Source organism: Prinia subflava, chromosome 8 (genome assembly GCF_021018805.1).
Source record: "Prinia subflava isolate CZ2003 ecotype Zambia chromosome 8, Cam_Psub_1.2, whole genome shotgun sequence".
NCBI classification, from domain to species: Eukaryota; Metazoa; Chordata; class Aves; order Passeriformes; family Cisticolidae; genus Prinia; species Prinia subflava.
Window position 1 is genome coordinate 33,863,136 of NC_086254.1, and position 15,841 is coordinate 33,878,976.

Sequence of the window (15,841 nt, forward strand, 5' to 3'; positions counted from 1 at the left end):
GACACCAGGGCAGGGAGCTGCAGCACGGCTGTGCCCCTCAAAACTAGGGAACATCCTTAATGAAAAATGCACACCAGCGCTGCTGCTTTTGTCTGTAGAACTGTTTCTGGCCTCTTTGCTGATGAGAACATTGCTTGGAGTGGCAGATGATGGTCACCAGTCCACAGGTTTGTGTCTCCTCCAGTCTACAGCAGGGCAACACTCCCTGGGAGTGCACAAAAGCATGGAAAACCCAAGGATGCCAGAGTAGGCTGTACCTGCTTGCTGACACTGTGCCAACTTCAAGTTTAAGGACTTTAATCTTTTGAGTGCTCCTTGGCCCTGGCCCAAACCAGCACGAAATTCCCAGGGCAGGTGGCTGCCTGGGCACAGCAGTGCTTTGCTCCAAGGGGTGCTATTCCCTAGTGGAGAAAAGGAATTTGAGGTTTTGGCAGCCTGCCTAAGAAATATCTTCTTGGCAGGCAATGTCATAGGGGCAGGCAATGCTGTTGGGGCAGTTGGGCTCAATGCAGGGAATGTTAAGGATTGGGATGACCAGGGGCCTGCTGCAGGAGGTACAACCACAGGCAACTCCTGCTCTGAGAGCAGACTCTAGGAATCATCTTGGTCCTGGGGAGACGCCAGCTCCAGCCTCCCGCTCCAGTGGGCATGGCTAGTCAGGGGCTTATCTTGTTGAATTCTGTCTATGTCTAAGGACTGTGACCCTGCACCTATTCTGGGCTCCTGTTCCAGCATTTGACTGCCTTCTTGGTTAAAAAAAGTGGGGGGGGGGGGGGGGGAAGCCTAATTTCTCACTACCTCAAAAGATCTGTGCACAGTTTTTGCAGGAGGAAGGTGCTCAGTGAGCTGCCACAGCTGGCTGTGCGCACACAGCTCGGTGGAGGGGAAGTGCAGGGTCATGGATCCAAACCAAAGTTGTTTTCTGCAGGGGAACAAGGCACAGAGTGTGGCCATACCCGCTGGCTTGTGTTGGGGCTGGTGAGGGAGGATCTCACGGATAGTGCCCTGGGCTGCTCCCTCTGCCTGGCAAAGTGGCAGCGACTGGCACGGAGGGGACACGGCTCCCGCTGACGAGGGAGAGGTGGCTGACAGGGCAGCACTCTTAAATGGGGACACTGCTGGCATGGGGGGACAGGGCTGATGGCAGGGGACAGGGGGCCATGGGCTGGCAGGGGACACCACTGATAGTGGGACATGGCTGTCAGGGGGAAATGGGCTGGCAGGGGACAGCACTGACAGTAGGACATGGCTGTCAGGGGGGCATGGCCATCAAGGGGACACCACCGACAGGGGACACTGCTGACGGGGGTCACCGCTGATGGCAGGGGGACACCACTGACAGAAGGGCCATGAGTGACAGTGGAACACCACTGGTGAGGGACACACTGCTGGTGACAGGGGGCACACGGTGGGTAGGGTACATGGCTGCAGGGTGACTTGGCTGATAGGGGGTCACCACCGACACGGGGGACACCACTAACACAGGCGACACTGACAGGAGTCACCGCTGACACGGGACAGCACTGGAACAATGACACGGCTGACAGCGGGACACCGCTGACAGAAAGGGCACGGCAAACAAGAGGACACCCCAGACACAGGAACACTGCTAGGAAAGGGACACCGCGGACACCGGGCCGGCGGAGCCACAGTGCCAGCAGCGCCAGGGCGGGGCGCACGGCCGCCCCGGAACATGGCCGCCGGCCCGCTCCGCCGTGAGGGCGGGCCGTGCCCGCCGTGCCCGCCCCCGGCTCGGCGCGGCGGCGGAGCGGGGCTGGGCGGCCCCCGCCCGCGCACAGCCCCGGCGCCTCGCCATGGTGCTGCCCGGGGAGCAGGCCCGGCTCTACCGGCCGCGGCCCGAGCTGCTGCCCGCGGCGCACGTCCCCTCGCTGGCCCACTACCAGCGCCTGTACCAGCGCTCCGTGGAGGAGCCGCACGGTGAGCGGGGCCGCGCGGGGCGGGCGCGGCGGGGCGGCGGCTCCCGGGCCCTCCGGGGGCTGCCCGCGGCGCTGTGGGGAGCGCGGGGAGCCCTCCGCGGAGCCCCGAGCGTGAGGTGCTCAGGGGGTGCCCCTCGTGTCCCCACGAATGTTACATGCCTCTTCCCCGTTGTCCTCATCCCTGTTTCCCTCATCCCCGTTTCCCTCATCCCCGTTTCCCGCTCATGGGCTCCGGCGCCCGTTGCCTTTGCAGAATTTTGGGGGGACATCGCTAAAGAGTTCTACTGGAAGCGTCAGCACACGGGACCCTTCCTGAAGTACAACTTCGATGTCACCAAGGGGAAGATCTTCATCGAGTGGATGAAAGGAGCGACCACCAACATCTGCTACAACCTCCTGGACAGAAATGTCAATGAGAAGAAGCTCGGGGACAAAGTTGCTTTTTACTGGTAAGTTTCTGTTTTTATCGTGGTGGAGAGGATGTGTAAATAGCACCCTAAAGTGTACAAACAGTGTCCATTTCTACTGAGGTGAATGAAAACGTAAAACCTGAGAGGGGCTAATCCTTGGATGGGTTCAGCATGTGTCTGCTTGCAGTGTCCTTGGGAAGAGCTGTGCCGGGAAGCTTCTGTGCCCTTCTCGGGAAGCTTCTGTGCCCTTCCTGGGATGCACTGAAGTGCCCGGCATAGCAGCGGGGAGCGCCTGACTCCCAGCCCTGCCTCTGCAGCTGTACCTGCGGAGAGCTCCGAGCGGTCAGACTGGGGTGAGGCAGGTGCCACAGCTCCCGGGTGGAGGAGGTAGATGTGGATAGAGGCACAGGATTGAGGAACAGCCAACATCCGACAGCTAAAAGCCAATAAACCCCATTATCTCCCGTGTTTATGTTTTGTGGGTCTGGCAAGTTTCCATTCCCGTGGCAGAAAGGTTCTCCTAATTCCTGAGTTTATATGTGGATTCCTTGCACTTAAATGTGAAGTGCTTTCAGAAAGACTGGCTTCTCTACCTTTGAGAAGAAAAGCTAATTCCAACCCTATCTGGAGTATGTTTCTGATTTTTTTTACCAGAGTAGTTACTAGTGTTAAAATCCATAAACTTAGTTTTAGTAAAACTTAGTTTTTGTACTGATGCAAAGTAACCTTCCCTCGAGATGTCCAGGCTCCAGAAGTAATGCACTCGTGTGGAACTAGCTCAGCTGGCAGCACAGCTGTGTCCTCAGACAGAGCTGTGCCTGCCTTTCCTGTGCATGTTGCTGTTTCCCTTGAGCTTGTATTCACGTAACCTGGCTATGACTGTATGTGGCAGAGCAGAGGCACAATTAAATGTACCCCATGGTAGGCATGCAATAACTCGTTGGGATATGGTGAGTCCCTGAGCAGAGCAGATGGAGAAATCATACTGTCATTGCCATAAAAATATCAGATCCTCTAAAGTGATTTATTGTGCAGCTGAAGGTCCCCCTGAGTCACCTGCTGTAAAGTTGACTGGGGAGCCACCCCACTGCTGGAAGGAACATGGTTATACCAGAGTGGCTGTAAAATTGGCTCCATAGAGTTTCTAGAGTTTCTATCCGTAGCCCTTCTGCTTCAGTGAAAGAATTACACACACTGCCTAGTAGATAATCATATTGATAAGGCACAGGTGGAACGTGTTTACTTCCCTGCTAGTTAAATAGATTCTCTATCTCACTCTAATGTAAAATGACTGCTGCTTCTGAAGGAAAAGCTCCTTTGTAAACTCCTGCAGGTGAAGGTGTGCCAGCCATTTGGCAGCACTCAGTGCTGGGGTTTGTTGAGGGACTGGGTTCTTCATGCACATAAATCTTTGTGTGACAGTGAGGCAGCCACCCACAGTTTTCATTTGGGCTTGGTGAACATTTTTCTTGTTGGTTATTCTGGCAGCCGTTGTGGGGGTATTTGTGATGCTGAGAAAACTTGGGGTGGATATGAAAATGGTGGGTGGCTGTCAGTCGTGGTGCTCACAGTGCTAAAAAAGAAAGTCTCTCTTCCTTCTTGCAGAGAGTCTCCCCTGACTATTGTGGGGCAAACTCTCCTAGCGTGGCTCTGTCACAGGAGATCAGGCACTGTAGTGTGGAGCTGTCAGCTGGGAATGCCAGTGGGAGCAGTGGAAGAGGCACACTGTGACAAACCTGTGACACTGAGGACTTGGGGAAGTGGGGCTGAGGTTTGCAACTCATCAAATTACTCCTTTCCGGGCATGTGGTTTTCTTTAAAACAAAACAATAACTAATTGCCCTCATCTTGTCTTTTCACATTTTGTGTTTAACACTTTGGAATGAGCCTGCCTCCCTAAAACACTTGAGACTTGTCACACGGTAGGAAGGGTCGAGAAAGAAATTAAGGCCTCTGAAAGGTGAAGAAGTTATTTTATTTTTAAACACCTGAGCCACTAGATTGTGTCTAAAGAAAGTCTGTAGCCTGCTAGATGGGAAACTGAACTTATACCAAGGCTTGGTTGACTGCCCAGCTCTGAAAAGATACAGGACCATGGTCTTTGCTTTCAGAGAGGAGAAAATTAGAGAAAAGTTGAATAATGTTTGGAGGCATTGCTGAGTGTCTCTGAAAAGCAGCGTGTCCTTACAAAACTCAGAACTGCTGGCTGTTGCTGTCCCCAGTCTTGCATGGATGGGAAGGAGCGAGCAGCTCGTCTGGGTTTATTAGGGCCAAGCTGCACTAAAGGTTCCTGCACCACCAGCAGTCCAGGACTGCCCAGATTGGCTCCACTCAGAGGGTCTAATCCCAAGCCACATGGAATTGTGTTTTCAGCACAAAGGGCAGTACATGGGATTGCTTAATGCTGCAGAACTTGTATATGGGTGACGTTTGCTGTCGTGGTGTCATCCTACGGTGCTGTGAGGGCTGTGTAGTTCAAAATGGCCATTCTGAGTGTGTAGGAAACATGGATTTTCCCCTGTTGCCTGCTTCACTAGGATATCTCTGCCTGCATGTGGCCGTTACAAATATTTCTGCTTTCACTGCTTCTGATTCCTCTTTCTCTGCTGGGTATTGCTGATGTGGCCTGAAAAAAGGAACAGAAGCTCCAGGAAATGCTTCTGATAAAGTGTTGCTCTCAAAAGTCAAATCTCTTTCATAATGGTGTGCAAAGGCTGAGGTCAGTAACAGTGGTTGCTGTGCAGGTGGGTACCTGTGGTGACTCCCCTGGGCCTCGAAGGGGAAACAGAGTGGACCAGCTGCTGGGACATTAGAGGACTTGCAGAACTGCTGAGGACTTTGTGAGGGGTGATTTTAATTAGGGCAGGAGCACAGTATTCCTTCACCCTGCTGTAGACATGCCTAAGTCACTTGGACAGCCCTCAGTTCTGTGCTGAAGTGTTTGTTAATAATCTCATATAAACTTCAGCCTGGGCAGCCTGTGGAGGTAAAAATATAACCATGTGGGAATTAAAAGAAAACACCACCTATTGCAAAACTCCCTAATTAGACCCTGGGGTGTGAAAGTATTTGGATGAGGCCTGTTCTGTGTGTAAGCTGTGCCTCTGTTTCTCAAACCAGTTACCCCAGCTGCAGTGCTGGTGGTGCCTGGTGGGACCAGGGGCTGGAGGTAGAGCTTTGTTTTTAGAGTCCCTCTAGCCAAGGAGGTGGGGCTTAGCCAGGTGCTCCTGGCTTTTGCCATCTCTGGGAGAATATATTCATTTTCTGGTTTTTTTATATTGGCATATGATATTATGCATCTAGAAAGGAGCAATAAAGATAGTAGAGGCTGCCAGAGCTTATTGGAACTTTGTTTAACAAAATAATGAGTGCCTCTTCTGGGCCTAGAACAAACAGGTCATGCAAATATAAAATTAGAAGGTGCGGTTTGTTTGGTTTGGGTTTCCTTATATGATTTGACTTTAAAATGTAATCATGGATTTAGGACCTTGTAGCCTTGAGGTTTCTTCCAATAAAACTTTACATAAGAAAAAAACCCCAAACAACTATAATAGCATGTTTAAAAAAAATAAAATATACAAACCAACCTCGCACATCTGTCGTATGCACAGATGCTGTGGCAGAGGATGCTGTTAACATCCAGCCTGTCCAAGTGCTTAATTGGAGCCAGCTTCTACATGATGCAGTTGGGTCTGCTGCTCCCACTGACTTCAGAATTTTGGAGCATCCTGTGTCAAACTGACCATTCAATTCTTTGGTAACTTCCTGGATGATTTCATCCTTCCAGTGATGCAGCCTCTTTCAATGCTCTTCTGGTGATGAGAGCACATCCCTAAATCACAGTTTGTCTGAAGAACAAAATTCATCACTGGGAAGGTTCCCTTTACTGATCCACATTTGCAGGGGTGTGCATGGTTTGGTTCATGCCCACAGCACTACCCAGGCTCAGCACAGCTCCTTTCCTGATGGGGATTCTCCATGGGAAAAGGGCTGGGCCCCCTCAGCCCTTTCTGAGCTGCCTCCCCAGCAATCCGTGTCATCTCTCTTGTGTGTGCAGAGAGATAGATTGCTGGTTTTGGCAGATACTAATTATTTTGGAAGCACTGCTGAACAGCAGTGCTCTTCTTCTGGAAATCAGGCACATTATGGCACCTAAAATAGGTAATAAATTATATTGAATGTATTACTATTTTATGGAGCTGTAAATCTTGTACCTTCTTCGAGGGCAGTGATAGTTGTAGATTCCATCATAGAAAGTGTAGCTCTTTTCTGGTGGGTTTTGTGAAATCTGCCAGTGTGGGAGAGGGTGACAAAACTGGGAGCTTCAGACAGCATTTCTCATCCCTCCAAAGGGGAATATCCCTGCATCATGGGAATGACTGAGCTGTGTGGGTAGTGCAGGACTGGGGGTGGGGGGAGCATCAGTAGAAACATGGTATTAAAACAGGGACTACGGGGAGTAGTGTAGTAGCTCAGGCATGTCCAAGTCATGTGCTTTCCTGCCTTCTTTGAAATTTTTCCTTTCCCAGTTCTGGGCAGTCACCAAACAGTGTGGTTAGTGCTGTGTGCTAGTTCAAGCGGCCACTGTGTTTGGGCACTCATATATTAAGTACAGGCTGGGACAGGAGGCACTCACAGCTTCTCCTCAGGTGCAGCTCCCTGATTTTTCTCCATAAGTGGATGGAGTCTCTAGCTTTGGCTGTGGGCTATTTGGAGCAAGGTCATGGTGGGTTTAAAATTAACTGATTTCATGTAACTGCTCTGAATTCCCTGCTGGAGATTACAGATGAGATACAAAGATGATGCTGCTCCAGGGCAGCCTGCTTAAGAGTTTGAGGTTGTCAGTTTGGCCTGAGGGATTGGAAAACACAGGGATCATGGTCTAAAACTTGTTACCAAGGGCTTTGTGTGTGTGTGCTGAGACCCATTTTCTCCTGTCGTATCTGGAGGTTCTTCTGTCCCAAGTGTTTCTGTTGTACCCATGTGCTGCATCCTCCATCCTGTTCATTACCAGTGAAATCTCCAGGGTAATTCCCAGGTGAGTGGTTGTGCCAAAGGGGTGAAATAAATATCTGAGAACAGCAAATTGCCTCCTTCAGGCATGTGTAGGGTGTGCTTTCCTGGGTGCTGTGAGTCAGCAGATTGAGCACTGTGGTACTCTGGCACTTGGTGTGCTCAGAGTCACTGGGAGTTGAAGTTTTTCCATTCCAAGGACTGACTTGAAAGCAGAACTTGACTCATCCATGTCAGGTACACTTGCTGGTTTGCAGGGAGATGCTGGGAAGGGTGATTAGTCTGATGTTTTGGAGCTCTCAAGCCTCATTCCTGCTCTGCAGAGCCTCTTCCATCCCAGGATCTCAGGCAGGGCAGGAGCAGCCTCAGCTTTGTGCTGCTCTGCTCTGCAGTGCAAGGAAGGAAAGGGACAGGTATTAAAGGCTGGTGACCACTTGGTTACCCGGTGCCTGTGGTCTCCTGTGGTTTTGCCCATTCAGAAGCATCCCTGGACTTGTGCATTCCACATTATTGAAGATTTTCTCTGGGAGTAGTTTTTACTGAGCTCAAATAACATGTAATCCTGCTCCTGGAAACAGAGAGGGAATTTTCTTCTTTGTTAAGTCAAATCTGTTAAGAGGGAAGGCACTCTGGTAGCACTTGGGTGGTTGCTCCTTGACAGAGCAGTGAGGACAGGGGCTGTTTAACCTCTCCTGCCTGGGAGAGCAGCTCAACTGCCTTGAATCAGGGGAGCAGCTTTCATTTGAGTTCTGTTGGATCTGTTTGTTTCCAGCCTTTTGCCCAGAAACCTTTGGTAGCTGCTGCTGGCAAGCACACAGCATCCATCTATATAAATACAAGGGAATATCCAGGAAGCATTGGAGCAGATAAACAAGTGGGATGTCTGTAAGTGCCCAGGACTAGGTGGCATGTGCCCCAGATAGGGGCAGGAACTTGAATGTGGAATTGCAGAGCTGCTGGCCAGGGTATGCTGGTGGTATTTGCGAAAGGCTGCGGTGCCAAGGGCTGGGAGGTTGCCAGTCCCCCTTTGCCCAGAGAGGGCAATGGAGAGGGTCCTGGAAACCAGTAAATCAAACTTGTATCCCTAGGGGTGCAGTGGAACAGGTCACTGGGAGAGGTGGTGGAGCTGCTGGCAGAGCTGCCAGGGCACGAGGCTGGTGGCACTGAACACATGGAAATGGCTCTTTTCAGACCAGCTTCCGGAGGTTTCCCACAAAAAGCTGTCCAAGAAAGTAATTCAAGTGTGCCTGGAAGAACACTGTTTTTATGGAGCTGGTTTAGCCTTGCCCTTTGCATCTTCACTTTTCAGTGGACACTCTTCAGGACTGCCAGGGGCAGTGTTGAAACAGAATTGCTGATGGTGGCCAGGCTCCCGTGCTCCAGAAACAGCATCTCCTGCTGCTGTTGCTCCTGGAGACCAAACATCAGCCATGGTTCTGACCCAACACGGTATTTCAGTTTAGTCTGAGAGGCTCTTGGAGCTACTGTGAGCACAAGTGCAATGCTGCTGTGTAAATGACACCAGTGACAGCTTTTATGTTTCTATTTAGTACTTTTTCCTCATCTTCCTCATAGCTCTGATTACTCTCTAGATTCAGCACAAGGAATTTAATATCTTTTAATGAATTTCCGCTTACAGCCCTACCTGAAACTGTTGGTTTATACCTTGTGCAATGCTGCCTTTCTGCATGGTTCTGGGGGTGTGGTTGTTCCAATAACTACCTGGGGCAGTGTGGGGGGTGGGTGTGCACAGACAGTGGCACCTGGATTTTCTCATGGCTGTGAAACTTTTGTCTTGTTCTGCTGGCAGCTATTACAGGCAACTGGATATGCTTTGAGAATACTTGATTACTTTAGGGAGGGGCACTGTGGTTGTGCAGTGATGGCATTATTGCAAATATTGGCTGGAGATTTGAAACTTGCGGTGGATAAATGGAGTTCATGGACAGAGAGGATGGTGAACTTCTGTATGGATTCAGGACACGGAAGATCAGAGCCTTCAGTTTGCTCATTGGACTAGAAAACCTGATTATTTTAGCTGTGTGAATGGCTTGTGTGTCCTCCCGTGGCACCCTAGTGTGAATGGAGCAGCAGTGGACAAGGCCTCCAGCTACACATGGGTGAGACTTGCTCCAAGTAGGGGACAAAATGCTCAGGCTTTGCCGAAAGAGGTGTGAGTGGGTGCTCGTTGGAAGCATTTTTCTGGTGGGTCGCTGCACTTGCTGTGCCTGGTGGACTCTCTGTGCCCAGAGCTCCTGGGCTGAAGTGTCTATGGCCAGTGGTTTCACAAGAGCTCTCACCTCCCCCCTTTTGGAGCAGGGTTTCAGTTTTCTGTTTGCATTTCTGCACATCACTTGGAAATGTTGAAATGAGGTGTGGTAGGAAATTGTGAGCCCTGGCAGTTTGCCATCAATTAATTTTCATAGATGTCACCTCCCTTCTTCAGGGGAATCCCTCAAGGAAGTTGGGGGCCTTCCTGGTTGCTTTGTCACACCTGGCTACCCAATAGTGCCTAGAGAAGCTGTGGCTGTCCCAGGCCAGGTTGGACGGAGCTTGTAGCAACCTGGTCTAGTGGAAGGTGTCTGTGCCCATGGACCCAGATTGTCCTGAGGTCTCTTCCAACCCAGACCATTCATTTGATGATTCATTCAGTGACAGTGAAGCATATTTTCCATTCCTGTTGCCACTGACCATCTTCTAAGAGACGTTCCCTAAACAACACTCCAGCAGGTGACACCTGGCCTTCACCTCTGGAGGTTTATGATGCATGAAATTGAAACGTCCATCAAAAATCTGATTAAGAGTTCAATTTCCTACCACGCCCTTTATGGATATTGTTTGAACCTCCATTGGAATTGTCTTGCCTGGCTTTCTGTGTTTCTAGAAGCTCTTCAAAATTTGGCAGAATGTTCCCGACAGAGAGGCAACTATTTCCCAAAATGGGGCATTTCCCAGCTGCAGGCAGCTCGTTGATTATTTTACTTACACAAGCTTCATCCAGGGGCTCTTGAACAGCCCAACTGTAAATTGTTTAAACAAACAATCAGCTGTTCTGTACTGAATATAAGCCCTACTCCCACTAGACTGGTAAAAATAGTCCATGCTCCTTTGAAAACCTCTCTGATGGTAAACATCTAAAATGTTTCCTCTCTTGTCAAACTGGCACATTCTTCTGCAGCATTCAGTGGGTTTGGCTGCTGAGGTTACAGGTGCTGACTGAGGGCAGCCAAACTCCATGATGTGCTGGGTGAGTCTCTCACATGACCTCTGTTGCAACGCTATATGATTATTTTGTTTCTAAAAAAGTAATTAGAATTTGCTTTTAAAAACCTCTCCTCTAAATAAAATATGCAAAAAGCTGTTGTTTTTCTCCACTGGTTGTTCTCTCATGTTCTAAAGTACTTCAGAAAGTAAGAGAGTTGATGTTTTTCCTCTTGACTTGATGGTTATTCAGTATCAAGCAGGAAACTTGTGAAGCCACAGAGTGCAAATTCTCCTCGCTGAGCCCATCAGCACAGCGTGACTGCCGACACTATCACCAGCGTATTTACATGTGGTCTGTATGGCTCATAAAATGATTTATCTTGTCAAAAGTGCCAGGGTGAGAGTACATTTCCCTTGAAGAGGGGTTTGCTGGCTGCTGTCAATCCCATCTTCCCCAGAATTGCTCCCCTGGAGTGTTCTGGCTCTCAAGTGTGAGCACAGAGTGCACAAATCCCATGGCTGGTTCATCAGCCACTTGCCCATGTTGGCTGATGAACCAGCAGTTGTGGGAGGTGTTGATTCCTTTAAAGATGTCTGTGCACCCCACTGCCTAAAGAAAGGTGCTTGAAGGAGATTTTAGGGCATAGCCTGCCATGAGTGGAGTAACTTTGGAGGGAGGGAATTTTGGCAGGTTGATAAATAAAGAGTGGTTTTGGAGCAGTGTCCACCTCCAGCTGGGCTCTGTGGTGTAAGATCGCTCAGGGTATGGCAGAGTGCTTTGGCTGCACAAGATAAATATTATTTCTTTAGATGCCTCTGGTATTTGTTCAGCTTCTGAAAGGCTGCAGGTACAAAGAGTAGCTGGAAATGTGTTTAATGAGAAGGAAGGACAGAAAGATGGATGTGGTTTTCCTATGGGACAGTAACAACCATGCAGGGTGTTGGGTGTTTGCTTTGTAGGCTGCATGTCCACATAGCTGTTTTTAAAGGTGAGAGGAGGATTGATTCCTTGATCAAAGAGCAGATGGCGACTCAGTGTCCCTGTAGGAATAAGCTCCATTTTGGCTGTTCTGTAAAATGCACAGTGCCTGTGTTGGAGTCAGCTGGGCTGGAGGGGATGGGGCTGGGGCTGAACACAGAACATTGTGCCCTGCAGAGCACAGGGCTCCTGCTTTGACACAGCTGCTTTGGGTTTCATAACACCAACAGGAGCCCATTCATGCTAGATACATGATCAACTTTAACTTGGGATGGTTTGGCTCAGAGATGGATTTGAGAGCAGAGCTTTGTTAGGTCCTACCTTAGTGTATGGAAGACACTGGAGGGGAAAGCTGGTTTTAATGCAGTTGTCAGAGTCAACAGTGTGGATTTAGGAAGGGATGGTATTAAACTGGTAAGATTATTCTTTTCCCAGGGCTTTCTGTTCCCGGGTTTTCTCAATGATGTTCTCTCAGTGCTGCCAAGTATTTTTGAACACACTGGGAAAACCTTTACACCAGCCCCTCCCAAGCTGAGCTCTGTCATTGTGCAACTTCTTCTTTCTTGATCCGTGTTGTGATGCAAGGGGATTTAAGCGTGGTGATGGTGGGGTTGAACTTTCTGGTAAACCTGCTGCTCAGGAAACCTCAGTCTTCCCAGAACTCCCTTGGGAATTTTACATTACTGTGGTGAGAGATGGGCAGGGCTGGGCAGTCTGCCCCATTATTATGAAATTTTCTCGTGGAGGTTTTTGCAGACCTGCTGCAGACCCAGCTGTTTGTGCATTTAAGAGTATTTCCATATTGAACAATCCATGCAAATACCAGAATCTTTTTCTGATGAAAGGGTGTCTTTTTCTCATTATCATGCACAGCTGCTGTCTCCAAACATCATGTTTCAATGTAATCTATTTTCTCAAGAACAGATTTAAAAGGCTGTCTTTACTCGAGTGCTGTTCCTTTCTCAAATGGCATAAGAAAGGCTGCGGCATAAGGAGAAATCCAATTTTTTTTTTTTTCAATTTTGTCTGCTGTTGTTCCTGAGAAACCAAGGCATGTCCAGGCAGACCCTTTCCAGGCAGCAGTTTCTGGGGCTGTCCTAAGAGCAGCCGAGGCTAGGCTGTGGCAGGAGGTGTGTGAGCAGCTGTCACCACGGTGGCCGAGCACGCCGGGGGCTCTCGCTGCCCATGCGGCTCACACGTGAGCACATTCCCCAATGGCAGGGACCTGGCTGGCCCAGCTCTGCCTGGCATTTTGGCTGCTCTAATTCTGGATGTGGAACGGATCAGGGAGCCAGGAGCCCTCCTGGCCGCCTCCAGTGACCTTGCACATGAAGAGCTGTCACCACAGCAGGAAAATCCCTTCCTTTACCTTGTACCCTGCTCTGGGACAGGCTGCTGGTGAAGCAGGAGCTGGACATCTCTCGTGCTGCATTTGGTTCCACATTTAGGAGGGATTTTGAGTTCTGAGCATGTTTTAGTTTAGATGGCAACAGAGATGTTCTAGAGTGGACATTCCCACAGTTCCTGTCTCTGCTCTACTGGAGTCACAGAATCACAGAATTAACTAGGTTGGAAAAGATCTTTGAGATCATTGAGTCTCTCTGTGGTTCCCCACTGTGCAAATTGTTCCTGTGACATAGCATCATCTGGCAAAGGCTTCTTTCCCTCTTACAACACCTTTTCCAAACTGGCAATCCATGTCTTCTTAAGGGGGCATTCCAGTAGGTAAAATGCAGAGCCTTTGTCCTGCATTAAGAGAAATTGCTCTATGGACTGCCATCACATCTCTGCCAGTCAGAAAATGAGACCTGGTAGCTTTGAGATGGTTTGCTGTGCTCTGAAAATTTACCTTTGAAGTGCCCCCCACCTGTGCTGGGTAACTTTGGGTCACTGCTTTTACTCAGTCACGGAATGGTTTGGGTTAGAAGGGACATTAAAACTTTTCTCATTCCACTCTCCTGCCATGGCAGGGACACCTTCCACTGTCCCAGGCTGCTCCAAGCCCTGTCCAACCTGGCTTTGGACACTGCCAGGGATCCAGGGGCAGCCACAGCTGCTCTGGGCACCCTGTGCCAGGGCCTCAGCACCTTCACAGGGAAGGATTTCTTCCTAATATCCAATCTAAACCTACTCTCTTTCAGTTTAAAGCCATTGTCATGTGCAAAAAGGGAGTGAGTGATGTGTTCACAGGAGCTTAGAAGAGAAAATAGTTTAAATGATCTGCAGCACCTATGGTTCTCAGTGGGAACATTTCCAGGAATCAGAAAGGCTTTGTCTTTGTCCTCAACTTGGCTTGGTCTGTGATTTTCTGTTTCTGACTGTGTGGATCTGCAGATGGTCTGGCAGATCTTGAAGACTTCTAACACTTCACTTGCTTGGCTTCATTTTATCCTTTTCTCCTGTACGTCACCTTCTCGGTGGTGTTGTAGCCCTTGTAAACCACAATTATCATCCTCAATTCCTTTGAAAACTGTAATTGCCACTGATGCAACCCACGCTTCCTGCTGCTCTGTGCCATTGCTTAGGGACTCGTAGTTGTCTGTTACTCAAACAAGTGATGCAAATAACTTTTCTTTAGAAATGTGGTGAAAGAGAAGACCCAAAAAGTGTTGGTGATTCCTTTTCAGGTCAGCTTTGCTTGGTCTGTTTGGGTGCTCTGGGAAGAGTGTGTTGCTGTGGCCACTGAGTTCCTGTCCCCTCCCTTGTGTTTGTCACCCTACAGCTGAGGCGGGCTCAGCTCACTTGGTTGGGTGAAGCAGACCATGCTTTGGAAAGTCCTGTAGTCAGCCCTGCTGCTTGGCAGAGCACAGTAACTTCTTAACCTGCTTTGGTGCAAATATCCAGGAGAGCATCTGAGCACAGCACACCTCTCCCACGCTGCTGCTCCTCATCCCTGGCTGCCCCACAGGGTCAGTGCTTGAGCTAATGAGGCTCTGCAGAAATGCTTACCTACTCCTACAAACCACCTTCCCTACTACACTGTGTATGTACAGCACTAAATCATTTGCTCACCTGCGTGGTGGCTCTGACAGGGAAGCTTGATTTAGTACCTGGCATCAGGTGAAACTCTGTGGCTCTGCACCTCCAAGATGAAACTCCCAGCTGGGCAGGCAGTGTGTGAGCCCCCTGTAAGTGTGGTGTGCCACAGAGGTGACAAGCGTTTGGCTTTCTCACCTGATATTTTTTCCTCTCCTACCTGTGTGACTTCTCCATGCAATTGTTCCTTGCTCGGACGCTGGCAGGGTCTGTGCCACAGGGCTTTGTGTGTGTCACAGTGTCTGCTCTGAAGTGGGGAGCCCCTTGTCTTAACTGCTGGCAGAAGGGAGCAGGAGGGTAAGAGCTCTGCAGAGCCTGGGCTGCCTTTTGTACATTGACAGGGATCTGACTTGAGCAGGGCTGGGCTCAAGTCAGATAGAGATACAAAACTCTCCTCTTTGCAGGAAACCTGACTTCATTAACAAATCACAATTTCTAGGAGGAGACCTGCCACAGAGGGCTTCCAATTGTGTCTCTGTGTGTTTAGTTGAAGAACTTGCATTTACTGAGTCAGTGGGTGGTTCAGTGGAGATCTTACAATCAGAATTGGTTGGTATGGAAGGGACCTTAGAGGTTATCTAGTTCTGCTCCCTGCCATGGGCAGGGACACCTTCCACCATCCCAGGTTGCTCCAAGGCCTGTCAGTCCCTGCCTTGGACATTTCCAGGGATGGGGAAGCCACAGGTTCTCTGGACACCCTGTGCCAGGGCTTCTCCACCCTCACAGGGAAGAATTTCTTCTGTATGTATTCCATATGGCCAGACTTGGTTTCCTCCAGCTGAGCATTCACACAACATGCAATATGTAAAACACAGGCTTTTCAAGTGCTAAAAATCTCGAATGCATTCCTGCCGTGAGCCAGATGATACTGTAAAATTTTGGATTACAGTTGCTAAATGTAGGACTTGGTTTGAAGATGAAGAAAACGTCAGACTCACTATGCTTCACCATGTGTTTCATCTAATGATGTATCTGGGATGTTTGGGGAGCTGAGAATTGGATTTTCCTTTCAGAAGAAGCCTTGCTGTTAGAGCACAGATTGCACATGAACAATTGCAGCAGCGCTGCTGCCAACTATTTTCACCTATAGATCTTAAAAAAAATATGTATTTGGGGAGTGTTGGATTTGGTGGGGTTAGAACTGTGGATGTGAGTTCTGTGGTGCTGTTTTCAGAGGAGTGAGGTTTATTTTCGCAGTTTTATTTCTTTTTCAGTTGAATTTGGACAAGGGAGCCCATGTGAAACGCTCAGGGCTGACAGCT

At 49.4% G+C, this 15,841-nt stretch overlaps 1 protein-coding gene across 2 annotated transcripts in view; it reads left to right on the forward strand.

Moving 5' to 3' along the window:
* The first annotated feature begins 1,749 nt into the window (after positions 1 to 1,749).
* Positions 1,750 to 15,841, forward strand: part of ACSS2 (acyl-CoA synthetase short chain family member 2) — a 29,734-nt gene continuing 15,642 nt past the window's right edge. Inside the window, exons 1-2 of one of the 2 annotated variants that reach the window (XM_063404664.1) lie at positions 1,750 to 1,938; positions 2,191 to 2,386. In XM_063404664.1, coding sequence (XP_063260734.1) covers positions 1,815 to 1,938; positions 2,191 to 2,386 — 320 coding nt within the window. In that variant the 5' untranslated portion in view covers positions 1,750 to 1,814. The remainder of the gene's footprint in view (positions 1,939 to 2,190; positions 2,387 to 15,841) is intronic. The other variant, XM_063404665.1, reaches the window with a different exon arrangement.